Here is a 25,676-nt window from a genome sequence, read left to right on the forward strand (position 1 = left end):
TTACTTGACAAGTGAGGCAGCCAAGAAACAGGTGCAGTAGGCTGCTAATGGTCACTCAGCTCTGGGTGGCGAAGCCAGAAAAGGACTGGCAGGGCAGAGCTGTATCCAAAGCTGTGGCCTGGGCTTCTCTGTCCAGTTGGACTGTCCCTCAGACACAGCACAGGCAAAACGGGCCTCCAGAGGTCTAGAAATGAGGGTTCCTGGGCTCCCTCTGGCTGACTGACTAGAAAGAAGTCCCAAACCTCAGCATGCTGGTGCCAGCCTTTTTATCTTGACACCCGTCCCCTCAACCTCTCCAATATCCCATGCCTCACCACCGCATACTTCTAATATCCCAAGTGGCCCACAACCTTTCCAGTTCTTAGAATCAGCAGATCTCTAATGACTTAACCTTTAGCTCTCGGGCCAGAGTGCTTTAAGGAAGGGATGAGGCGTATGGCCCTTCCTTCCTTGGGCCACCTCTAACCCTCACCTCCAGATTCCTGGACTTGGAATGGGTTTTGCTCTGGCCCCACCCAGCCTTCAGGCCCTGTTCCCCATTCTCTCCCCATCCTTAGCAGGGAGGAGAGGTGGGGGGCAGGAGGCAGGGCTAGCCAGGCATGAAGTAGTAGTCCTTTAGGGGCTCCACGTGGGACTGGATCAACGTGGTAATGAAAATGCAAATCAGCACCTGGGCAAAGGGTGGATGAAAAGGGTGGGAGAACCAAAAAGAAAGTAAAGGAATTAGATGGACGGGAGTCTATCCTAAATAACCAGAAAAAAGCCCTGAAGTTGTGGGAGAAAGGTATTCCTCCTATGGAATTTGGCGGGTGAGGGGAGCAGGGGGGAGAGTGGGGATGATGAGTGAGTGTGGATCTAACGTTCCATTGTCCCCCACCCTCGAAGCAGGGCCCAGTGCCCATTTTCTCCGCCTGGAGGGAAGAACCGAGGCCGAACAAGAAGGGCCTCTCCTGGGCCCCAGCACCCAGGGTTGAGTAGGGTGGGTGCTGTCCTCCCCTGGCCCATCCTGCCTTTATCACATCGATCTGCTCCCTCTCTCTGGCCCCCAACTCATAACTGTAGATCAAAGTTCAGAGGGCTAGGAAGACCTAAGCCCCAAATCCTCTCTCCAAAGCTGCAGTTTCCCAAGATTGGGTGGGGTGAGGGAACCCAGTTGATTTGTAGCTAGAAACCAAAGGAGCTTATTAGCTTTAGGCTAGCCTGTGTAGGAGACCCAGAACACCGAGGGTAGGTCAGAAGCTGTTTAAACTTGCAAATCTCTTCCCTACCTCCCAACCTGCCCCTCCTCCTCTTCAGGAAATAATTTCAATTGCAAATTTATTTCTGCCACAGTGCACCCCCCAATTCCCCCGCCCCCTTCCTTCTCAGTGCTTCTCCCATCACCCACTATTTATTACAAACCTTTAACTGCAGCAATTATTTTTTCACTTGTTTTCCTCCTTCCATTTCCCTCCTCCTCAATCTTTTCTTACTTTCCTCTCTGAATCTCCATGCCCCGTTCTTTGCCCTTTTTACCTTGAACTGAGTTTAGTATCATTCTGGGGATTATGCAGAGCCAGATGACTAGCTTAAAAGTCACCCCCCATCTAGAGTCCTGTTCTCCCTCAGACCAGTGCCATTCCTCCTTTAGTTCTGGGCTTTCCTTAAGAGCTGCTTTTCTCCCTTGGGGCACATCGTAGCAGTGGAAAGGGATAGGGAATCCCTCAAAGGCCCTGGCATTCCTGCCTCTGGAATTCTTCCCTCTGGAGGAGGGAAGGAGGAAGAGGGTGGATCGGGTGTAAGGTGGAGGTTGGCGGGCAGTCTGAAGGAAAGCTGGGTAGAGGCAAGCCTGGGGGGGCCCATGAGGAGCGGGTGAGGGGAGACAGAGCAGGCAGTGGCGGCGGTGTGATTAGAACGGAGATTGATGTGAAGGGGCGCCACAGACGGCAGAGAGAGTCAATAAAACGAGAGGATCACATTAGAGGCGACAGAGAGAGCTTTAAATTACAAGGCTGCTGCCACCGAGGGGGATGGGAGGAGGCAGGCCTGGAACAAGGGAGAGTGGGGAGTTCTGAGGGTGCCATCATCCCCCAGGATGAACCCTCCAACTCCTACCCTAAAAGGCCTGAGTCTCCAGAGCGCCTTTGCTGTCCCTTCATTCCATGTCCCTCTCTAATGCTTCCTGCCCTCACAGGGTGAGGAAAAAGCTATGGAGAAATAAAAGTTTTTGCTTCCTTTTGGTATTGTCCTCTTCCACCAGGTGGAAGAGGCCACTTTCAAAGTTCAGCTAGGGAACTGTTGCCTAATCACTGAAGTGGGGGCACAAAGGCACCCGGTAAGTAGATGGTCAAGAGTTCCTATTTCTTGATATGTGCTCCCTGTTCAGGGGTAGATACAGTACTTAGAACAGGAAGAAGCCAGGGAGCCAGGAGGCTCCATGATGGACAGTAGGGACTCAGAAAGCTACTGAGATGGAGATGTTATGAAATGGACAGAAACACCCGATGTGAACTTGCGGGCAGCTGAAAAGATGGGCTCTGAGACCACACAAGCCAGGGAGATTAAGGAGGGGCTTCAGAACCAGCGAATTAATAGAAGCCAAAGGCGCAAACGCAGAGGAACGACGGACAACATGAGATCTTGGGAAGGAGAGACTCCGCCCCTCACCGAAGAGGAGGCCAGGGCGTGGGTTCAGGTTGGTGGGTAGAACTAGAGGCAAAGCTAGGGAGGAGCCTGCCCTCTGGAGCCCCCTCTCACCTCTGGGAGAGGAAAAGAAACACTACTGCTCCCTAGTGGTTACAGAGGGAACATCACTCAGGAGAAGATAGGACTGACAGGGACAGATGGATTGGCTTTCTCCTCAGGGCTCCCCTCCTTAAAACAAAAACCAAAAACCCCTCTCCTTCCATTTTTCCAAACCCAACAAGCCAAAGGCCTTCCCAGCAGAGCCTGCCAGAGGGCACCAACACATTAGCTTAAAATTTGCATACGATTCCCACATTAGAGCCTTCCAAACATTTCTGCCTTTCACTCTTCCAGTTGTTCAGTCTACCTTCCTTCCCTAACTCAGAGCCAATTTTTAGGACCTTTTCTCTTCCCACTCTGAAATTCTTGACTAAGGCACCGCTCTCTCCCACACTCACTTTGCCCCTGCCTCTCTCTCCTTTCTGACTCAACCTGTTGCTTTCAAGGGGAAGCGGCCATGGGGCGGAGGGGAAGAGAAACAGGAGAGGTAGAGTGTGTGCCCCCTGCGTAGGGGGGAGAGTTTGGTACAAACAGCAAACACATTCTAACTGGATGAGCTATGTATTTCAAAACAGTGGAAGAATCTGGGCTTTGGATTCACCCCGACTCAGTCAACCCTGACTCCCCCACTCACCAGCTGCACAACCTGAGTAAGTTACTAATGGAGAAGAATCTTAGTTTCCTTATCTGGGACAATGGGAATAATGATACCTTCCTTGCTGGCTGTGAAGACTAGACTAAATAACCTGTGCAAGTGCATACACTGGGTGTTGAATTGGATCAGGGCTTTTCCTTCCATCCTGGCTGTCTCCTCCCAGAGCGGAGTAGTGTTTGCAGGTTGGCTAACAACTGTCCTTCTGCCTTGCCCCTTCTTGACCAGCATTCATGCTATAATCTCTGCCCAGATCACTGGAGGGCAGACCCTTAGGTGGGCAGGATAAAAATCTAGTCTACCCAGCAGCAGACTTCATTTCTTATTTGGTCCTCCTGACTGCTGGGCTAGAGATGCCCCATTATCTCAGAGCAGGGATTGAAAGCTTTGCCCAGGCTCACACTTTGTCTGGGTGCAGAAGCAGCTAATACTTGGATCCAAACTAGTATGACTTCTCCCTGCATTTAAAACTGTAAGTTTCTGTCTCTAAATCTTACCTTCTATATTTTAAAAAAAGAAGATACTCTTATCCCTCCATTTTAATTCTACCTCTCTCTCCATTTAACCTCTTCCCCACAAGTATTTGGGGAGTACTTACATTGTGTAAGATAAATTTTGTCCAAAAGAGAGAAAATGAGAATGGCAGGAAAAGGAGTGACATAAAGGGTAAAGAGCTAAGGCAGAGCAGAGGGAGGAAGAAGGCAGAGGATGAGGTAGAAAGGCTGGGGGGTAAGGGTGCTGGATCCTGATCTGCATATGTAAATGTTGAAGCCCCAGCTGCTTTGACATCAGATTGGACAAGTTGTGTATTCCAGTGAGAGGGATGGAGCAAGGAGGCTCTGTCTTACACCTTGCAAGATGCTTCAAGTAGGCACAAGGGAACTCTGTGACGTGTGAGGAACTGTGCTGAGCCCTCTGCAAGCATCACATCACCTAATCCTCCACGACTGTCTGATAAATGATACAGCTACTTATTCCCATTTTACAAACATGGACACAGACTCAGATGGGTTGAAAATGTTTTAAGGTCTCACACTTGGAAAGAAGTAGAGTCCAGATTGGACTCAGGTAGCCTGCACTCTGCTCTCGGGTTAATGTGTTAGCTTCTAAACTCTGGCTGGCGTGCATTTTGAATAGACTTTGAGTTTGTCACACTGCCCTTATGCATAAGTGTACTGTCATGCTACTCTTTGAGCTTCAAAGTGTTAGATGGCTGTCTCCGTTTCTTAAGATGGGCCCAACAAGCCCACTGCTTTGTACAACTCCAGTGGGCACCATCCACATCATAGTCTATACAGGGGCCATGGCCATTGTGTGTGTTTGGGGTTGGGGTTAGACAGATTATCAAAGGTTGAGTTATTTGACTGATGAGGATATGTGCATTCATTTGTGAAACTTCTTAAAAATGACCCCAGGTGGGTTTCTTAAAGCCCATTTCTTGCCCTAGCTGGTGTGGCTCAGTGGATAGAGCGCCAGCTTACAAACCAAAAGGTTGCTGGTTCCATTCCCCACGAGGGCACATGCCCAGGTTAGAGGCCAGGTCCCCAGTTGGGGATGTGAAAGAGGCAATCGAGTCTCTGGCACGTTAATGTTTCTCTCCCTTTCTTTCTCCCTTCCTTCCCCTCTCTCTAAAAATAAATAAAATCTTTTTTTAAAAGTCCAAATATAGAATGGGAAACAGTTCCTCATGGAGCTATGTCCACTGAGATGATCATTATTGAGACTGGCACTTTGTATGTGATTAATAAATAAAAACAGTAATTATTCAACCGCATGCCTTATTTCCTGAATTGGGGTGTATGTGTATGTTTATTGCTTTTTGATTGTGCATGTGGTTGAGGGCCGGGGGTACCCTGTCCTTAGTACCTCTTCTGTGTTCGGAAGGTGCTGGCTCTCAGGCCCCAGGTATGGACCCCGGGCTTCCGGTGAGCCGCAGGGTGTCTTGGGGTGTCCAGTGTTGGTTTGCTGCCGCGTGCCTGTTTGTGCTCAAAAGCCCGGCTGGCGCGGGCGTGTTTGGGGTGGTGGTAATTACTGGGATGGCCCAGCCCTAATGAGTGTGATCTCGTTACACTCTCACCGCCTCTAATGGAGCTAACCTCATTTCACAGCCATTAGAGATGGAGATGAAGCCCCGCCCCCTGGCCCCACCAGCTGCAGCGCTTTCAGCCCTGGCCACGTCCAGTCCCTCCGGCTCTCGCAGTTTCCCCAGTCGACTTCTTCCCCCGGTTCTTCTGCTCCTCCTTTCAGGCTTCCCTCTCTTGCTCCCCATTGTTCTTTCCCCTTCCTTCCTCTTTCTGCATCTTCCGTGTCTCCCCTCCATCCCTGGTCCCTCTTCCTTCTGCAGGTCTGCCTGTCCTCCCCGTCTCCATTTCCCCTCTCTTACCCTGTGCCTCTCCCCCGCCTTTCTCTGCGGCTCTCCCTCCCCTCCCCCAAGTTGCCCCGTCTGGCCAAAGGACAAATCTCAAGAGGGAAACCAGGAAAGACAAACAAGGTGCAGTGACTTCATTATTGTCGTTAATTCGCCACTTCAGTTCCTCCCACAAGGGTCAAAGCCAGCACAGCTTGAACTCAGGACTGACAAGGCGGCTGAGACCATTGCCTGCCTGTGCTGTGTTAGGCCTCTCCCACAAACACAACTCCTCCTCCTCCTCCTGGCCTTCATTTCCCTGCAGGGGCTCCTGCTCCCGGGTTCCTCTCTTCCAATTTGTTCGCAGTCCCCACAGCCTACCACCCTCACCCTTTTTCATTTAAATTGTGGCCTTCTCTCTGGCGCTCATGCGGCTGGAAGTCACATGGTTTTTACTTTAGACTCCCACTCCTCGTCATCCTCTGCCTGTCTGGTTTCTCCCACTCCTCTATGCCCCATCCACCCTGACCCTCTTTCTAGGACTTCCCCTTCTTCCCTCTTCCCAACCTCAAGTGCACTCCTTTCCCTAAAGCACCAGGATTTACCTCTAGGTTCAGAAACCATATAGCCTGAAAAAGCTGGAGATGGGAGGAAGGACGCATGACCACAGTAGGCGAGTGACACAGAATGTGGAAGCGGCTGGATAGAAGGGAAGACAACTGCAATGTCAGGGGAAGCAGCAGAATCCAGACTCATATCCGAGACCCAACACACACTGAGCTCCAGAGAAACAGCTTCCCAAGACCAGAGGAAAAGGACAAAGCGGGGCTTGAGACTGAGGTAAGGGGTGGTCACCAACAAAACAAGGAATGAAAAATTTGAGCCTGGAAATGACATTTACGCCATTGTTTCCTCAGGGAAACAGTCTAACACTCCCGTCCCACCCCCTGTCCTCCTTCACTAAGAAGCCAAATGACTGGCAATTGACTCTTGAACTTCAACCCAATCCCAGCCCCAAAGGGAGAGGCTGAGGGTTGTTGGCTGTGACTGGAGGCACTAGGGAAATGCCCACACAGGAAGTAAACATTTCTGACCCACACCCCCCCGCCTCACTGACTCCACATGTCAACATGCTAATTTAATACAGGACCAGAAGCTGCATACCTATACCCTCTTCTCTCCAAAGAGAGCTCTCGCTACTTATGTCCTGCTAATGAGCACCGTTCCAGCAGGTGGCCCTGCTGTGATTTTAAGGCTGAAACTGTAGCTTTAATGTAATCCCATATTCCTGCCCAAATACTAGAGGCAAGCTCCTGTGCTCTCATTTGAAAAAAATTTTTGACAGGTGCTGTCTCAGGAGGAATTAAAAAAAGATGTCTTCTTCCAAGTGTATGCAGTTAACATGCTAGTGGTATAGCTTGGTGACAGGAAAGCAGGTGAACCTCTGCCCTGTCACCCTTAACTGGGTACCCTAGATTACTATACACAGAGTTCCTGGACTCGTTCCTACATGAGGAGGATACTAAGAGCCAATGGGATTATCTCAGAGGGCTGGAAGGCACCTCTAAATCTTTTACCCCTGTCTCACCAGCCTGGGGTGGAGGAGGGGTAGGCAGGTGTCCCCTGGGACTTTCCCCAGAGAGGCTCTGGGAAAGTGAGTGGTGGGATGCCTGAGAAGCCAGAGAAGAAAGATGGAAAAATCAATGAAATGAGTTTCTAACGGTGAGGTAAAGGACCGCCGTGTCGACAGCCTGTCGCCTGCTGCAAAATATGAGTTGCCTAAGTCCATGGCAGCCGCTGACAGTGCATCCAGCTGCCACTGTCCTCTGCCCATGGGCCCCTTCTCCAGCTTCACTGGCCTTTCTTATAGCCCCTAGGGCTCCCAGCTCACTCACTCCTTCCTGCTCTTCTCAACTCAGGGTCTTTTTCACTGGTCACCAGAGGAACAGGACAGCTTATAATCCCTGACTAGTTACATTTCTCTTCTCTGGGGCTTCTGTGTATTTATACTGTCCCTTGGTGTGCAGATTTCACTCCCAGCTGTGGTGAGCTCTGCATTTTTTGCCTCCACTCTTCTAGACACCTCTGAACTCATTCGGCAGCGGGCAGTCTGGGTCAAACCCATCCCTCACAGGGCTCCTTACATCCAGGTCTGTGCTTCTTTCTGCCTTTCGGCCCAAGCCAACAATGACTTCCTTGTGATTGCCTGAATTAGAACAGGGTGTTTAGGATGGGCCTGGTGGTGATTTATGAACCCTTTATTTGTGACCAATGTATAAACATGGGCATGACCCATTCAACTCTGGTTTCATGACTGGGGGTGAGGTGGGGTGGGGATGCGACTCCGAATGTAAATCTGCCGACTCTGTCTTTGGAAATAACTCAATCTTTTCTGCAAACCACCTTTCTCTACCCTCCTCAGCATCTTCCTCTTGGGCTCCTAAGACTGTTCATTCATGTTTTTCTCCCATTATCTCTACAATGACTCCCCAGATCAGCCCTTAGAGTCCACCCTGCCTGCCTCCAAGTGTGCCCCGAACCCAGCCGGCCCTCTCGAGTCTCGCTGTTGCTCAGTTCACTCTCCTCCAGCCCCTTCCTCCAGTCTCTGATTTCCCAGCTTGCCCATTACACAGACATAGGCCTGAACGGTGGGGTGAGAGGAAGATGAGAGACTTTTCCTTAGCCTCTCTTCCTATCAAGTCAACATTTGATCAGCATTTACTGGGCATCTTCTGTGTGACAAACACCACCCTAGGTGCTGGAAAACAGAAACTAGCCAGACGCAGCTCCTGCTCATATAGCCATCAGGACTAACCTGGGGTCTCTCACCGACAGCTTTGTGCATCTGACTCAAGAGTCCCATTTTTTTTTCCTCTTTCCCTACAAATTCCACCATGCCCCCCACAGCAATTCAGAACCCTTCCCTCTTCTCTATTCAGTTTACACCTCACATAGCTCTGATCCCTGCTCTTCTCTATATCCAGCTTCAGTCTCCATTCCTAAACCCAAAGAGTGCATTTTACATTTTTGGTATGTCTCCTCCCTGCTCACAAAGCCTTTATTTCACATACGGTAACTGCCATTTTCAGTTCTCTTCTTTGCCTGCCTTTCAGTCCGACCATCCCATTCTCCATGTCCCTGTCTCCCTAGGTTCCTTCCCCTTGCTCCCGCAAACCCTAGCAAACCTCAGGCACTCACAAACAAGACCTCATTCTGAGCTTGGAACACCTCCAGGAAGGCAGGTCAAGCTACAAGACCCAGAAATCCTACAGATTTAACTCAGGCCCCAGACCAGTTAATGTACAACTCCCCAGCAAAGCAGCAAGTTGTTCCTCTATGGGTTTCAAGGTAACACCAGCTGCTCTGACATCATGGAGGGAGGAACCCTGTCAGGTTGCCAAGGCAACACTAACAATTTATGACATCAGAGGCTTGAGGTCTTTGGTTCTCAAGGGGCTAGAAAGATTCAAGTTCCTGTCAGCTAAAGTAAATAGGAATTCTACTTCATCATCTCTTTGCTTGTGTTCCCCTGGCTTGGGAATGAAATGCAAAGGCCTTTGGTGGGATATTGAATGATTTGGCCAAAGGAATGAATGCTTGTGAGGTACTCTCTCTCTCCATTTTGCTTTACCAGATAGCTCTGCATGCTCTCTCTCCCTCTCCTTTGGCATCTCTCTCTCTTTTGGGGCTTCGCCCAGTGGTATTTCTGCTCTGCCTTCTTTCCAAATCACCCCTCCTGCAGCGCTGTCTCCGTGCTGTGTCCTCACACCAGAGGCATTTGTTTCCTTTGATACCTCACCCTCTCCTCTTTCCCTCTCTGTATAGCTCTGATCTGCTCCAGCACTCCTTGTTTGCCTTCCATTTACCTTCTTTGTACCACACTCATTCTCCAGTTCCTCCCTTCCCCCACTTTACCATTGTATTCATTTCATATTGCTTTTTCTGTTGAACTCCTCTTCAGGAATATTCTATTATTTCTCTCCCTCTTTCCTTCTGTATCACTATTAAATTATTTTTTAATTTCATTCTCCTAGTTTTTCATTAATAATCCCATGGTTCCTCCCCTGCTTCTCATTCCGCAAGGATTTCTTCCTTTCCTTTGCCTGGTCCTCATGGCATGCATTTCTCTACCCCACGCATCTATTGCAGCCAGCCTCTCCTTCCTTTCTGTAAATCTATTCATCTCTGAAATCTTCCATCTTCTGTCCATATCTACCTCCCTCTTTTACCCTTCCAAGCTCAGGATATCTGGAAAAACAGTGACAGGCTTAAAATGAGGTAAACTTTCCAGGCTCTCTATCCACCTTTCCTATTCTTTAGGTTGAATGAATCTAGCCCCGTGCATAAGATAGCTGTTGTCACGCTAATGAAAACTGACTCCCAAAGAAATCATGCTGAACCCAAATATGATAATACCAGGACTGCAGGCTGAAGAACTGGAAGGCAAAGAAGCCACTAGAATAAACTGAAGACTAAGGGGTGACCAAACAGGGTGGAGCCCAGAGTCCTAGAGAATGCCCGCTTCCAAAATCACAGTTGACAGTTAACAGACATAATGGCCCCGACTGGCAAAGGGGTTATATGCCCTCGGAAACCCATTAAATTGATTTCTTGGCCTGTTTATGTGCCTTCAGAAAGCATACTCCCAACCTCTCCCAGACCCTTGCTCTCTGGTACCTTCTGCAGCTGGAATTAAAATGCTGGGTGGGAGGATGAGATAAAAGGAATTTAGGGTAACCAAAGAGGAAAGGTAGAAAGACCACAAATTATGGGAACAAAGGTGGAGAACAGACAAGGGAGATCATGAGAGCCAGGGATGGAGAAAAGGGGTAAAACAAAATGGGGAAATGAAAAAATAAACAATGGTAAAGTGAGGGCAGAGAGGAAAAGCAAGTCAGCAAGAGGTCTGTGGTGGGGAGCTCTGGGAGAGGCAGATGACAGGAGACCAGAGGTGAGGTCCTGGTGGGAGAGAGAAGCACATGGCAGAGAGGACAGTCAACAATGCTAGCAAGTTCCAAAGCTTCCCAGTGAAGGTGGAAGTGGAGGCTGTCCTGGCCGAGCTGAAAGGACACTGGAGTCCTTGCGGGGGGACATGTCTGCTCCATCCCTTGACTCTCCCAGGCCCCTGACCTGAGACCACCACAGTCATGACTGATAAGCAAACTCCAAAGTAGCCTGAAAAGGCCAGAAAAATCCATGGAGACCCTGAAGGAGAGTGCATGTAGTACTAGACGGGAAGAAGAGTAAGGCAGCCAAGGCATGACATAAAGTGACAGGGACACACAGGAAGAGAGGATCGCTTGGATGGGGAAAATCACATGCGGAGACTGACATACAGACACAGAGAGAAATGGGTGGGGAGAATGAATGAGGTGAAGAATGGCAAAATCGAGAGGCAGGGACACACGGGTAGGGATCAGCTGGGTTACAGGCACGCGAGGTCAAGTGCTCAAAAATGATAGGGCTACTCAGAGAGAGGGGCAGAGAGAGCGAATGGAGACTTAGGGGACCAGGAGAGACACACTTCACCTTGAATGGAGCAGTGGCCTCCCCTCACCTCGCACCTTTCCCAAACACACACACATGAAGATCGAAGATTAAGGGTATCCACATCTCCTCCTACCCACCCCCACCCACAGCGCGCTAGCCCATCCATCAGCCTGCCCGCCAGCCCCGGTTTCTCCCCATCCCGCGGCCGGCGGGGGGCCACCAAGACTCAGGCCCCTCCGGGCTGACATCTCCGAGCCTCACACTCACCCAGCCTCCCCTTCCCTCCGGGACCCCTGCTCCCCACACAGCTCCGCGCGGTCCGTCTAGGCTCTCGTTACCCTCCGTCTGTCCGGCTGGCTCCCAGTCCAGCCTCTAAACCTTTCCTTTTCCCGTCTCTCCTCCACCCTGCACCTCTCTTCCCCATTCCCTTATCAAGCCCTCTCCCTCCCCCACCCCTGCCCCTCCTTCTTCACAAGCTCCAGGTCCGTGTCCGTCGGTCCGTCCGTGTCCCCTCCCCCAGCCCCTTCCCGTCCCTCTGCGTGCCCTCCAGCGGCAGTCTCGGCGCGCCTCCTCTCCCCTCCGTCTCCAGCTTCCAAAGAGCAAGGAAAGGAAGAAGAGAAGGAGAGGAGAAAAAAAAAAAAAAAAACCCAGCAGCATCGGAAATCGATGCACTTACACCTCAGCTGGAAGCAGGCACGGGAGTCGAACCGCGGCCGCCGAGCAGCGCGAGGCGGGGAGGGGAGGGGGCGGCTCTTGGAAGGGACTTCTCCGATGTGTTGATTCCTTTTTTCCCCCTCCTCCTCCCTCCCTCCAGCGCTCACTCCGGGGCGTCGGGGACGGAGATGGAAAAAATAAATAAATAAATTCACGGCGGTGAGGGAAGTGAAGGAAAATAATCAATGCTATTTGGCTGCGGCTGAAGTGTTTTCCCGGCTTCGTGAGGGGCTTTCCATTGATTCACCCAGGGCACTCGCTCGCTCCCTGCCTCCTCCTCCTCCTTCTCCTCCTCGCCCACCTCCTCCTCCTTCTCCTACTCCTCCTCGCCCTCACTCCTCCGCCTCTTTCACTGGCTGGAACCGAGGCGTCCCACACAATGGAATAATCAATACCCAGGCGCCCGGGGCGGCCCCACTGAGCAGGTGCAGCGGCCCGCCTGCCGTGGTGAGTGCCGGGAGTTGTAGTCCGTCCGCCACCGCCCGCCCACCAGCCCGCGCCGAATCCCACAGCCTCGCTGAATCGTGGGCTGCACCCCAACCCACCGCCGTCCACCCAGACTCTGTCGCCAGGTCCAAGCACGTGACTGCAAAGAAGACAGGCTCCTCCACTTCTTTCTGCCTACAGAAACCATATGTGTGTTTTAAGTCATCTGAAGAGCAAGCCCTGGCTTCTATCAGCTTCCCAGAGCCGCCTGAGACCTCTGTTTTTTTTCACTCCCTTCTTCCTGCCTTATTAGTCCTCCTTCCTCCCAACTGGGTACTAGAACCTTCTCTTTTACAGCAATTACTCTGAAGTCTCTGAGCACTCTCCCCTCCTCCACGCGGTCACACACAGAATGCCCAGAGTTGGGGGGAGGGGACATTCTGGCTTCTTGGGCTCATCTTCAGCTTATCAACTCATAAGTTCTACTATATTATAATAACAATAATCGCTAAGATTTATGGAGTGCACAGGGACAGTTCCAAGCACTATTACATATATTAATTTATTTAATCCTTACAACCAGTCCCCATTTTACAGTTGAGGAAACTATGGCACAAACAAGTTAATTAACTGGCCCAAGGTCACACAGTGGATCACTATGGGACAGAGCCAGGACTCAAACTTCAATTGTCTGGCTCGAGCTCACATTTGCTGCTATAGCCTACTTTTCTTAAAAAAGAAAAGAAAAACCCTGGAGTTCATAAGTAAAAACAAAGGAGAAACTAACATTTGGAATCTCTTCTATGTGACAGTTTGTCATTGAATCCTCACACATAGACTGTGAGGCAGTCCACATTTTGCCAAATAGAAAATAGAGATTTAGGGAGGTGGAGTAGCTTGCCCAAAGCCAAACACCAAAAAGTGAAGCTGGAAGTTAACCCCAGATCTGTCTGGCTCGGAAGTCTGGTCTTTCCTTTCCATTAAACTGCTGCCTCTGCCCACTGGGATTGGGTTTTATAATTCAGTGAAGAGATTACGTCTTCTTCCCCTGGACAACAAAACTGAAAAGCGAAAGACAAATGGAAAAGCAAGCCAGTGGGTGGGGTCCCTCCCCTCGCTGCCCATTGGTCCTTGTCATTGCATGGGGCGGGGCGGTATTCCAAGACATCCCAAATTTAAAATACCACGTCTGTAAACCAGTGTCCTCCCCACAATACTTACCATGGGTCATTTGTTTTCAGAAATGTTCTAAGGTCAGGACAGGTGTTGAGAAGCTGGCATTTCTCACCAATCATTTAGAAAGGAGTCCGGCAGTTGGTAAGAGCCACTGCTCCTCAGCAAGCTACCACATCCAGAGGGACAGACGTACATTGACTCCTCCAGGTAAAAGGAGGGTTCCTGACTTTGCCTCCCAAAGCAGTCAAAGGACCACCCCCATGTCTTCCTGTACTTTAAATGACCATGAGTATTTCCTGTTTCTGACAAAGCCTGCTCAGGGACCATTGGAAATTCAGTGACAAACTCATCAGCTGGGCACTCAAGGCTTTTTCCAAGTGTATTTCCAGCTTCATCTTCCACATTGGCCAGGTGCTCTCCAGCTTCTGGGTCTTTGCTCAGGCTGTTCCTGTCTCCATCTGAGTTTCCAGCTGTTGAAATTCCATCACATCTTTAGTTCCCATCCAAAATATCACTTCTTCCTCGGAAAGTTTCCCGCCCACCCTTACCCTCAACAATCATGCCAGGATGTATTAAAACCCCTCTAAGACTTCAGAATACTAAACTGGTCTTAGTTATACTTTTTTCTTTTTCTTCCAGTCCATCGCCAGTGGCCTGCATTTAGTGGGCCGCCCTAACAGTCAATAAAGCATATGCTGGACAGTGTCTGAATGAGTGGCTTGTATTCTGGGCCCATTTGCTTACCCAGCTTCAGCTTCTCCCACCCTACTCTCCTCACAGCCCCAGTTCAACTTTAGATAGAGTCTCTCTGGCACTAATCGCCGCTTTCCTGTCACCATAGCGACGGTGGGGGAAGGGAGCAAAGCCTCCTCTTGGAACTACATCTCCCAGCATGCGCCCAGGCCCCAGGGTGTCAGGTACTGCCTGAAGCCCGAGACCGGGCCAGACCCCTGGGAGCAGGGAAAGGGCGGGATTGAGGAGCTGAGCTCAGAGGGACGGCCTTACTCCGGTACCACTTTGAAGGTCCTGGCGCCTTAAAACCTAGCAGGCCTCTCCGGCTGGTCTGCACGTGCACCATTACATCGGGCCTAATATGGCCGCTCGCTGTGGGACTGGCCGGGTGCGCACAGCCGGGCCAAGGTCCGGAGCCAGGGACTGTTCCCGGCATTCCTCGCGGGAGTGGCGAGGGCTCTCGTCCCCCCATCTCCAGGTCCCGCGAGAGGGAGACTCGGGTTTTGAGGTGAGAACCGAGGCTCCGCTCGCGTCCGCGCTCTCGGTAGGAAGGGCTGGGTCGGGCGGGGTCATCCCCGGCAGTGAGCCACCTGCCTCCTAGAGTAACAAGGTGTAGAGAGGAGCGTAGAAAGGACACCGGCCGCGCGGCCTGCTTTCCAGAGAGCCCTTTGGATGGAGTACATCTTCATCGGTGCAGGGGATCTTATTGAAGATCTGTCTCTGCTGCAGTCTTAAAACATCAGACGGGGGCCTTCATCACACAGTCAGGGAGAAGGGGCTGCAGCACCAACAGAGAACTCTGTGACAGTGTGTGTCTCATAGGTTTTTCCAGGGGTAAGGGTGGGGGACTCTTTGCTGAGCTGTCACTCTGCAGGGCTTAGCACCCTTGGGAGCTGAGCAAATGTATGTTGATTGATTGCAGGTAGTATGGCCCAGGGCTTGATTGAGGTGGAGCGAAAGTTCATTCCTGGGCCAGAAACAGAGAAGCGCCTGCAACAGTTGGGTGGCACCCTGGAGCACCGGGTCACCTTCCGAGACAACTACTATGACACCCCTGAGCTGAGCCTCATGCGGGCCGACCACTGGCTGCGACAGCGAGAAAATAGTGGATGGGAACTCAAATGTCCTGGACCAGCAGGTGTCTCAGGACCCCACACCGAGTACAGGGAACTCACAGCTGAGTCTGCGATTGTGGCCCAGCTCTATGAGGTGCTGGGGGTTGAGGTCTTGGGAGCTGAGGGGGTGACTGCTGTGCTGGGCCCACTGAGGCTGCAGGAAGTAGCCAGTTTTGTGACTAATCGCAGTACCTGGAAACTGGTGCTATCCAGAGCTGATAAAGAGGAGCCTCCACTTGTGGTGGACCTGGATACAGCTGATTTTGGCTACGCTGTGGGTGAAATAGAGGCCCTGGTACACGAGAAGGCTGAAGTCCCAGCTGCTCTAGAGAAGATCGACAAGCTCAGCAGCATGCTTGGTGAGAGAGACAGGCCCTTCTGTGCTTTTCCTGTTCCTCCTCTGGATGTACCCACTGGGCCAGTTAGTGGGGAGGGCCTTGGTAGGGCTCTATCAAGTCCTGTTTCCTCTTTTGCAGTAGCTGTCTAATCTGGATTTAATTCTTCCAACCATCTCTAATCTACCCCAGTCATTCTATCTTATTTAGTTCTCATACCTGTAGCTATTCCAGGTGTCCTTCAGTTCCATTGGTCAGTTCTCTGCTTCAGTCCTTCAACATACCCTTCCTTCCTCCAACTCCTATCCATCCATTTTTACAACTACCTAGATCTTCATTTAATTTGTCCTGTTAGCTTTGAGTAAAAGGCAATAATGTTGTATTTGTGGGACAGACAGCGGGGCAAGCATTGGCAGGTTTTGTTTTTTTTTTCCCCCAGGCTTAGTGCCCTTGTAGACAGTTCACCGACAAAAGTATGAGGTTGTGCATCCCCTGGGGCCTTACAGCTTTCACCTCCTCAGCAAACATACACTGAATTCCCTGTTATGTGCCCAGCATGCTCTGAGGTATTACCAATAAGACACTGGCTTATCATGGCTCCACCACAGAGGTTATAATTCGATGTGAATCCCACACCATGGCTATAGCTGCTTCTCTCCCGTTGTTTCTACATCCTTTGGTTTCTTTCTCTACTTTTTGATCCCTTGGTTTCTCTATGTGCTTCTCTGCATGTACTTCATTAACAAGCCAGTGTGCTTTGGCCTGCCTACATGGGCTTTGATTTTGATTGGGGGACAGGAGCAATAACTGAAATGAGTTGAGCCCTAGCCGGGTAGCTCAGTTGGTTAGAGGTTTGTTCTGATATGCCAAAGTTGTGGATTTGATCCCCAGTCAGGGCACATAACAAGAATCAACCAATGAAAGCATAAGTAAGTAGGACAACAAAAATCAATGTTTCTCTCTATATAAAATCAGTAAACAAACTTTTTTTTAAAGTTAAAAGAAATGAGTCAATATTCAGGCACCTGTTTTCATGGCTCCTGAGTGCCTCTTCACCATTTCTCCTTGTTGGAGAAGTTCTTATGCTATAGGCTTCCCAGCCCCATTCCTGCTCAAAGTGGCCCTTTTAGGCCCTACTTCCACAGGCCAATCAGGGAGTGGGCTGGTGGGTTACACAAGCTGGTTGGATGGCATTGTATCTCAGTGTTGCCTTGGAAACAACTTTGGGGTCTGGCTGCAAGGACAGGGAGTAGACTCAAAGCTTTTGCAGCTCTCTCTGTTTCTCTCCTTATTCTTCTTTTGCCTGTAGGTGTGCTGGCACAGGAGAGGGCGCCTGCCAAGCTGATCATGTACCTACAGCGCTTCCGGCCTCAGGACTATCACCTGCTAGAAGTACACAGCTCCAGAGAGAAGCCACAGGGGACTAAAGATGCTGACAAGAGCCTGGGCTAGGGTGTTACTTCCTCAACAACAAGGAAGAGAACTCTGCCCAGTGGACTTAATCCTTTGCTCACTGTGTCTATTCCCCTGCTTCCCTTTCCACAGTGACTCCTCTCTCACCAGGCCTGTTTGTTCCTTCACCCTACCCTCAGCTATCTTTTGTCGAGACCTCCCAGGCTGCATCCTCTCCCTCATCCGTCAAATGCAATCTGTGGGCTGCCCCTCTCCCCTGGCCGCTAAGCAGCCTCCATTGATTTCCGCTCGTGTTTATAGGATTTCCACTTAGCCGTGATCAGTAGTTAAGCACAGGAAAATCCCTTGCCACCCCCCTCCCTTGGTCGATGCCATTGATTCTGCCAGCGGCTCCTAAACCACCTTACAGCTGAGTTAGAGACGAGGGGAGGCAGCAGGGATTTCCCTGCCTTGGGGTGAACAGCTGTAGGTTGGGAAATGGATGGGATTCCCTGTTGGAAATCTAGGAATTCCGGTTTGATCTTGCCACTGTGCCCTGCTCCAGCCCAGATGGTCGAGTGCCTCTTGTGGGGTCAAATTTATTCCCCGGTGTGGAGAGGGGCAGAAAGAAAATGCTCCTTTGTTGAAAAAGGTTCCTAAGGCCAAGGGAAGATATGTACTTCATGTTGACTTTTTCCCTGCTGTTATTCATATATGTTTTCTACCTCAAATATACACAAATATGACTCTCCCCTCTTAGGCTTTATTGGGTTTGCGTTATTTGTGGGAGACCGGCAGCTCTTCCACCCCCGGTTTCACAGTGGCAAGCACAGGACCAGAGTGCCATCTGCTGGTAGGCCTTGGATGTAGGGTCCAAGTAGCTGGGAACCCAGGGGTTTGGAATTTGAAAGAATTCCAGGCTGAGTGGAGGCTGTTACTGCCATGTCTCCACAGGCAAGTTGTTCACCTCAAAAATCTCCTGCACCGACTGGCCAAAGTGGTTGTAGGTGAGGCGCAGCTTTAACCGCAAGGGTGCCTAGGAATAGGAGAGTGGAGACCAGGGTTAGCAAGGATGACGTCTCCCTTTCCTGAGTCTTATCCACAGGGGACTCCTGGAGCTCACCTTGTTAGGATTGAGGATTCGGAGGAGCTGGGTCATGGGAAGGCCACCCTGAGCTGGAACTGTATCCCCACTAGGGGCCTGTAGCTGCAGCTGGAAGCTCTGAACACAGGAGGTTGGGCAGAGCTAGTCGGGTTCAGGCAAGCCCTGGACACCCAATGGTTTCAAACCCTCTTCCCATAACTCCCCAAGTGTTCATCTCCACGTCACTCCCTTCTCATCTCATTCCCACCCACCTCCTCTACTTAGTGGCCTTTTCTCCTGGAGTATCTAGGCCACCTCTGAATCCTGGTCTACAAACCTTGGGCACAGCGGCCTGGCAAACAAAGTGGGTGACATCACCCTCTGAGGCGTTGGTAGCGGTGACTGTGATTAAGAGCAAAGCAGGGGTCCCAGGGGGTCTAACAAAAGACAGATTCAGCTGTAGTCCTTCACGCTCAAACACTTTGAGATTTGGGATGGGAGCTAGAGTAGGAAGAGAGAAACAGCTCACTATATGGGCCAAAGATGAGTTCATTCATTTATCCAACAAAAACTAAATGAGCACTACTTGGGATGTTGATGACAAAGGGGGCAAGAAGTTAGAGTTGACAGTCTAGTTGGGGGAGAGAATAAACAAGAAAGCAAGATAATGACAAATCATAATTGGTGCTAGAAGAAAATAAACTAGGCCAGAATAACTGGGAGGAACTAACTAAAATAGGAGTGGTAGGGGAAGTATCTGACATTTTAGCTGAGCCTTCTGACATTTTAGCTGAGGCTTGCAGACAGAATAAGCCAATTGCTGTGCTTGGGAAAGAATGTTCCATGTAAAAAGAATGAATTGCCAAGGGCTTGAGGTGAGAGGGTCTGAAGAGCTAAGAGGGGGCCAACGGAGTGAGTAGTAAAGTATATGAGGTGGGCCAGGGAGGAAGCAGGGCCCACAGGCCAGGGTAAGGCATCTAGAATAAAGCAAAGACATTGAAGGATGTCCAGGAAGGGACTACATGATCTAGTTAATGAAGCCTTTCACCCATTTAGATGGAGATGTGATAGAGGCACACAGCAGGGAAGAGGATCCCTGAACCTCAGTCCTTGGCTAAGAAGGAGCACATTTCTAAGCAGCCCTCACCCCAAGACACCTCCCTTTTACTGAGCCTTACCCAGTGCTGGGGGCGCACAGGGAAGGTCCAGCAGGTGTATTAAAGTGCCTTCTGGGGAGGGATCCAGAGGGGGAGGCTGCTGAGCATCCCCAGAGGTGCCATCCAGGAGATCTAACAGATCCAAGAGCTTTGAGGCCTGGGAGAAAGGGCAGAAGGACCAGGACTAGGAATGGAAGCCTGCCAAGTCCTCTCCCCCCAGGGGCTTCTGGTCTTACCTGGGGATCTGTGGAGACAGGGGCTGCCTCTTTGCTTTCCTTTGCTTCCTCATCAACCTGAGGGCCACCTCGTTCCACAAGAGGCATCTTTTCCAGGATGGCAGCCCTGAGAGGATGGAATGTAGGTGTGTCCCTCTGGGTGAAGCCTGTGCTTTTTACAAGAGGTATGTGGGAGGAGGGGTAAGAACATGAGAGCCCTGAGCACATGGTGGGCTGGAAGTGCCCTCTCATTGCTAAGATGGCACCCTGTTGCTGGTTTTCAGATGATCAAGATCTGGAAGCCAGCTTAACTTCCCATGAACTGTGAGTGAGAGGATCTGACTGGATGAGGAGCGCACAAGTGAAGCTGAGACCCTTGTACCCAGAAGGGGACTTTGGGAAGAGCACATTTGGAGAGGGCAGGGGTTGGGGCCTCTGCTGTGGCAGAGTGCCAGCCGCACCTCATGTGGTCGTACTTCTGGAAGAGTGTGTTGTACTCCACGGCCCGCTGTTGCAGCTCTACGTCCAGGCAGCTCCCATAGATGGACACCACCTGGCGGATGCGGCTGGGCCACAGGATGGTGTGAGTGGGAATGGCAGTCTGCCTTGCCCTTCACCTCCATGATGTGACAGAGAAGGGAGAGGCCCCACAGAGCAGGGAGGTACCCATGACAGTTGGCTCAATTGGAAGAACCTAAGCGTTGGGGGTATTGGGGTGTGTGCTTGGAGAGAAACTCAGAAGTGGTGGACACAGTGAAGAGACATCTCTCACTGAAGGCACCAAGAAGAAGGTCTGTGAGAGGGGCTGGGACCCCTTCTTACTTGTTGTCCCCACGCAGTCGGGTGCTAAGCTTCATGAGGGCTGTGAGGGCGTATCCTCGGGTGGCTGGCAGGGACATATGGGACTGCAGCACCCTTTCCAGTAATGCCAACACCTCTTCTTCCTCCACCTTTGCCGGGGGTGGGGGGCACAGGTAGTGATCCTGGGGCCAGTCCTGCCTCCCCTGACAAATCCCTCTGCAGTTTACCCTCAACGCAGATCTCACCTGAAGCGGCTCAGTTTCCTCACAGCTCCCCTCCAGCAGAAGATCCCCATACTCCCCAATGCACCAGGCTGCCACTTGCACCAGTGGTTGCTGCATGGATAAGAAACATGCTGGGTCCCCTCCTCACTTCCAGACCCTGTGACATCCCTTTAGGCAGTGCAGAGATGGTGGGTTTTGCAGAGGTGGGAAAGGGAAGGGTCTTGGCACAAGGAGCAGTTATAACTTGTTTCCCCACTGTCCTGGCTCCTGGGTTTCCTCTGCCCTCTGGTGGCCAAGCATCAGAACTATATGTCCTAACCACAGTGGGTGCACCGCCAATAAAATGAGGGTCCTTCCCTTGAGAACGGGTGGATGGTTTCTGTCCATACTACTTAAGTAACATGGACAGTGGGGCTATAGATACTGGCTGCATTTGTTAATTCACTCAGCATTTAGGTAATAATAAAGTCTAAAACATGCAGAAAGAGCTTTTACTGATCTCATTTGATCTACCAAACAGCTCCAGGGAATGGGCAGGGTACAAAGCTGGGGGCGCTGAGCATAAAGAAAGTTAACTTAGTCACCTGGTTATGCAGCCAGTAGGCACCAACATCAGGACAGAAGTCCAAGAGTTCTCACTAAAAACAGGGCTCTGTCCTTGAGTGTCTCCTCCACTAAGTAGACAGTTGTGACTTTGAGGGAAAACTGTTGGGAACCAGGTGTAAGGAGTGGTGGGCCCAAGAAGGGCTGGGAGGGTTGGGTGACCCTGAGCCTGGGTGGTGGGAACATCACCTGGGAGATGTCCTGTGCTAGGGCATTGTAGAGGCGGCGCACAGAGTAGGCGTGTAGTTCCTGGGCCCCGCCAATCAGCTGGGTCAGGTTGGCCACTGCGTCATCACGAACGTGGGCACCCGCCTGGAGCAGTGCATATGGCCAAGTCAGTGTGGTGAGCCCTGTCCACTCCCACCTGGGCCTCAGACCAGCCCCAGCCTCACCGTTGTCAGCACTCGCAGGATGGTGTCTATGTGCCATCGCTTGGTTGGGGCAAACCTAGGGGACATATAGCATTTCAGCCCCGGCACTGACCCTCCCCAGATTCTATCTTTTGCCTCCTGGGCACCTGTCACCTCACCTCACCTCTCTGCTGCCAGCAGGATGCCTGAGGCACAGTCTGCCCGTAGATCAAGGGGGCAGAACTCCAGAAAGCCTTGAAGCTCTTGTATCATGGCTCGCACGTTGGAGTTGTTCACTAGAGCCAGGCTCAGTTCCAGGGCCCGCCTAGCAGAAGGAGCTGTGTATTTGTATGGGGTAGCCTGGCCCTGCCCTTCCCCAAGCATTTGTCTCCTACTTTCCTTGCTTCAGCTGCCGAGCTGGTTTGGGTCTTGGCCACCAGGAACTGGGCCCTCTGTCTTGCTCACCTGCTCAGGGAGGCATCAGGTTCCCGAAGACATTCCACCACAGTGGGCCGGTGTCGCTGCACGGCGCTGTGATCAGACTGCACCAGTCGCAGCAGTGATGTCAGGGCTACATACCTGGACAGCATGGGAGAGGCCCCATCACACCATAGCCAGCAGCCCCCCTCCCTGCACCATTCTGCCCTGGGTACAGGGAAAGGCATGAATTGGGAGACTCTGGAAGAAGGAGGGCAGAGGGCCAGGGGCTCAGTGGCACAGCCCAGACAGACACCTGGAATATAATACCTAATATTCTTGTCACTGTTGAGCAGGAAGCGGCCAAGAATGTTGACAGCTAGAACCTATGGGAAGCAGAGGTCAGGGATAGTTAGGGAAGGAGCAATCTGCTCACTCAGGAGTGGGGACAGCCTGGCACAGGACCTGTCTCCCTGGCTGGGGTGGGTGGGTGGGGCCGCAGTGGGAGAGGCATATGATACCCGCAGGCCAGCTGCAGAGCGGATGTCCATGATGGTGAGCACAGTCTCAAACAGGACCGCACTGCCTGAATTTCGGCTGGTATCTGTATTAGTGGCCACCTGATTGGATGCGAGAGAAGATGCATGTAAATGGGGCTCTGTCCTCTCCTTAGGTCTCTGGAAGTTCCCCACAATGTCCTTCAATACTCAACCACCTAACAAAGCTCCCTGAGCCCACACCCACTATCTACCATACTGACTGTGTCCCTGTCCTCATGGAGATCACAGTCTAGAGGGGAAACAGATTATATGGCCTTCACATGGTGGGTTATCACATTAGGGATGCTCAGGGCTGGTGGGATCTCAGAGCAGCACACAACCAGCACCCCTCCCCAGTTCCCCACCTGGGCCAGCAAGTCATTCATGCTCTCACTGCTCTCCTCGTGGTTCCGGCCCAGAATCCGAAGCAGACGAAGTATCTGGACCTGAGGTTGGGTTAAAGGTTGAGAGGGAGAGGGGTTCTTAGGGTAAGGAGCCATGGGGATGAAGAGAAAAATTTGACATTGAGGAGAGCATTGGGAAGGGTCTGGCTGGTTTCCTAGAGCCTCCCTGCCCCTCTGCCTCCCCTCTACAGGTCCCTTGAGCCCTGGGAAGGGATCAGAGTATGTGAGGCTAGGGAATGGGGGTCAGGCTGTTTTTTTATTGTTACTACACTGGATTTTCTGACCTTCAGGTATACCTTCCCTGCACTGGTCCTGGGATGACCTGGGCAGTCCTGTCTGCCACCCTGCCCAAGACACTGAGTCAGAGTCTTCTCTGGGAGGTGATGACTGGCCATGGGCTTACAGCCAAGCTCTTGTTCCAGGGATACAGCAGAGAAGGATCAGCCCACCTGTAGGAAGGGGTCACTGACTCCCGATATGCTGTGTTCTGTGGTATGTCCCGTTGTCACCAGTGTCCGGAAGATCCGTACCAGCTGGGGCACCACCTGGAGGGAGGTCACAGCCTTATCTGGGCACTCTTCCTCATCTCCTCAACCTTCAGCCCCATCCCAACCCCGCTGCCCCTCTTTTCCTGGCCCAGGGTCTGTCCCTTCACCAGCCCACCTTTTGAAAATGCTCGAGGGCTGCAGGGCTTCGTTCGCAGAGCTCTGTGATCAGCGTGATGGTGCCCAGCAGGACGCCTGGGGTCAGGGCAGGGGAAGTGAATGGTGGGCAAGGGGCACAGGGGATTCCACTGTGTGTGTGCACATACTATCCTTCTCCAATGAGCTAAGTTTCCTGTCCCAGTTTCTACCTTTGGCCACAGCCAGAGCTGAGGTAGGAAATGGGGAGCCCTGGGGCCTTACCGTGGTGGCGTTCGTGAAGCAGTTTGGCACAAACTGGGAGGAAGATGTCAGAGAGCTCAGGGACCTTTCGGATCATGTGCACTGCAGTCAGAACGGCCTGCAGAAGTTAGGGGCTCAGGATGGACCACCCCCCACCTCAGCCATGTGGCCAAAGGGACAGCTTCTGGAGGGGCAAGTGCCTACAGTCTCACCATCTCACCTTCTTGCGCACGTAGGGGCTGGGACCCAGGAGCAGTCTCTCCACCTCAGTGGCCAGGTCCCGGCACATCTCAGCAGAGCCCATGGCACTCAGAGTGCACAGGGCCAGGCCTTGTACTGCCTGGATGCCCTGGCTCAGATCACTGCACAGTTTTGGGAGGACAGTCTGTCAAGCCTCTGAGATGAATTTCTCAGTCCTTTCAGTGCCTACAGCAGGCAGTCCCCTGGGATTTCCCAGCTCCTCACTCTCCCATTGCCCTGATTCCAAGTGCTTCCCAGAACCCTCTTACTTCTTGATGCTGTTGGTAATAAGCAGATGGGCATCCTGTCTCTCATCCAGTAGAAGCATGGCACCCAGGTAGCCCACCCTCTTGTCTATGAACCTGGGGGAGGCAATCAGTTTCAGGCACTCCATCTATAGGAGAAGGGGCAGACCAGGAAGGGAGAGGAGTGAAGCCAGAGACACTAACATCTGTTGTCTATCCTCCTCCTTAACACCAGGGTAACTTGTGGGGGCACCATATCCCATCACTTTCCATACAACAAAAGGAGAGGCTTAGTCGGAGCTAGTGGGTAGTTTCAAGGTGATAGGAGTTGAGGAGAATACGAGAGGAGAGAAGGAGGCGCCTGGGAGGGGTTGGCCAGGGAAGGAAGGGCTCAGTACAGCCACCGACCAATAGGGAATGTAATGGGAAAGGAGGTCTGCAGTGCATTCTGTGAGGGCTCAGAACGTAGCAGTATTAAAAAACAGGAGCACACATAGGTGAGTAGGTCCAAGGCCCTGCCCCACTGGCCTTTCTCATCCCTGAAGGCAAGCATCCCTGACCAATACCTGTCCAAAGTGGGCAGGATAGCCCAACATGTGGACATAGAGCAGTTTGGCTAGCTGGCGGTGCCTCTGCAGAGGGTCCCCGTCGCGGAACGACGCCCGGATGTGGGCACACTCCCTTTGGATCACTTCCCGCTCCTGGGCCTGGGTCTTGGCCCCACGAATCTCTTCGATTAGATCTTGAAGCTTCAGCGAAGGCACCACCATCCTGAGCGGGGAGGCGGGGAATAGAGCCCGAGAATGGAGAGGACTTTAACCCTCTCTGGCCGGGAGTGTCTGGCCTTTCTGCCCAGGCTTGGCCTGTACCAAGATCCTGAAGGCCGGGGTCTCACGGCTACCCTAGAACTGAACACACATTCCCCTTTCCCCGCGTGTCCCCAAGCTCCGCCCCCTTCTCCCCCACTGGAGGAGATCCCCACTACGCATGCGTCTCAGCCCCAACCCTGCACCCTTTCCCACTGAGCCTGCGCCGGGACCCCGCCTATTTGCTCTTCTCCACCCCACCTGGCTTTTCACCTCTGGCTCAGCCATTCCTTCCCTTCCAGGGCCCTTCGCTAGTTCCTCCGCGGGTTTCCTCTCCAGGCTCACATTTTAGGCGCCCCAGCTCCCCCACAACATGACGCCAGCCTCACCTGGCTTCTGGCTCAACTCCGTTCCTCTCCCCCCGGCGTTTCCTGGTACTTGGCGGGGCGGGGGTTGGTGTTGGTCTGGTCCTTCCCTCTCCCCGCCCCCATCACGGGACCCCGCCCCTCCTGGGCCGCCTAGCGGAGTCGACTTAAGTCGTCTGGCCTCAGGCTTTGGATTTTTGAAAGACTCTTGGACTACATAGGAGCCTTGAGACTGCCTG

General features: G+C 52.0%; 3 protein-coding genes across 10 annotated transcripts in view; 1 reads left to right on the forward strand and 2 right to left on the reverse strand.

Moving 5' to 3' along the window:
* ZFHX2 (zinc finger homeobox 2) overlaps positions 1-14,024 on the reverse strand; it is a 31,311-nt gene extending 17,287 nt beyond the window's left edge. Inside the window, exon 1 of one of the 5 annotated variants that reach the window (XM_045841205.1) lies at positions 13,575-14,024. The gene's annotated coding sequence lies outside the window, so the exon portion shown is untranslated. Of the gene's footprint in view, positions 1-472; positions 538-5,242; positions 5,403-11,889; positions 12,302-13,574 lie in introns of those variants that run through there. The other 4 variants (XM_045841208.1, XM_045841204.1, XM_045841206.1 and 1 more) reach the window with 4 other exon arrangements.
* A 392-nt stretch (positions 14,025-14,416) lies between these two features.
* On the forward strand, positions 14,417-17,854 carry THTPA (thiamine triphosphatase). 2 transcript variants are annotated; one of them, XM_045841095.1, is made up of 3 exons: positions 14,417-14,805; positions 15,184-15,735; positions 17,021-17,854. In XM_045841095.1, exons 2-3 carry the CDS (start codon positions 15,189-15,191, stop codon positions 17,161-17,163), a joined length of 690 nt encoding a protein of 229 aa, XP_045697051.1. In that variant the 5' UTR covers positions 14,417-14,805; positions 15,184-15,188; the 3' UTR covers positions 17,164-17,854. The 2 variants fall into 2 exon arrangements, with proteins under 2 accessions (XP_045697051.1, XP_045697050.1); XM_045841094.1 differs by having other exon boundaries at positions 14,418-14,769.
* On the reverse strand, positions 17,847-25,569 carry AP1G2 (adaptor related protein complex 1 subunit gamma 2). 3 transcript variants are annotated; one of them, XM_045841088.1, is made up of 22 exons: positions 25,462-25,569; positions 24,833-25,037; positions 24,291-24,415; positions 24,002-24,143; positions 23,803-23,899; positions 23,561-23,637; positions 23,347-23,442; positions 22,859-22,939; positions 22,476-22,574; positions 22,285-22,340; positions 22,003-22,116; positions 21,722-21,862; positions 21,580-21,634; positions 21,377-21,499; positions 20,606-20,695; positions 20,382-20,509; positions 20,021-20,125; positions 19,581-19,686; positions 19,366-19,501; positions 18,525-18,688; positions 18,227-18,325; positions 17,847-18,139 (listed from the first exon to the last, which is right to left on the reverse strand). In XM_045841088.1, exons 2-22 carry the CDS (start codon positions 25,034-25,036, stop codon positions 18,038-18,040), a joined length of 2,340 nt encoding a protein of 779 aa, XP_045697044.1. In that variant the 5' UTR covers position 25,037; positions 25,462-25,569; the 3' UTR covers positions 17,847-18,037. The 3 variants fall into 3 exon arrangements, with proteins under 3 accessions (XP_045697044.1, XP_045697046.1, XP_045697045.1); XM_045841090.1 differs by lacking the exon at positions 20,021-20,125; XM_045841089.1 differs by lacking the exon at positions 18,227-18,325.
* Between the last annotated feature and the right edge of the window lie 107 nt (positions 25,570-25,676).

Source organism: Phyllostomus hastatus, unplaced genomic scaffold (assembly GCF_019186645.2).
Source record: "Phyllostomus hastatus isolate PE091 unplaced genomic scaffold, TTU_PhHast_1.1 phas_contig_348, whole genome shotgun sequence".
Classification (NCBI taxonomy): domain Eukaryota; kingdom Metazoa; phylum Chordata; class Mammalia; order Chiroptera; family Phyllostomidae; genus Phyllostomus; species Phyllostomus hastatus.

Coding starts and splice junctions, on each gene's coding strand:
- THTPA (XM_045841095.1), top strand. CDS start 15,189: ATGGCCCAGGGCTTGATTGAGGTGGAGCGAAAGTTCATTCCTGGGCCA. Junction 15,736..17,020: donor CAAGCTCAGCAGCATGCTTG/GTGAGAGAGACA, acceptor TTTTGCCTGTAG/GTGTGCTGGCACAGGAGAGG.
- AP1G2 (XM_045841088.1), bottom strand. CDS start 25,036: ATGGTGGTGCCTTCGCTGAAGCTTCAAGATCTAATCGAAGAGATTCGT. Junction 22,940..23,346: donor TCAGTGACCCCTTCCTACAG/GTGGGCTGATCC, acceptor ACCCAACCTCAG/GTCCAGATACTTCGTCTGCT. Junction 18,689..19,365: donor CTGTGCGCCCCCAGCACTGG/GTAAGGCTCAGT, acceptor TTCCTACTCTAG/CTCCCATCCCAAATCTCAAA.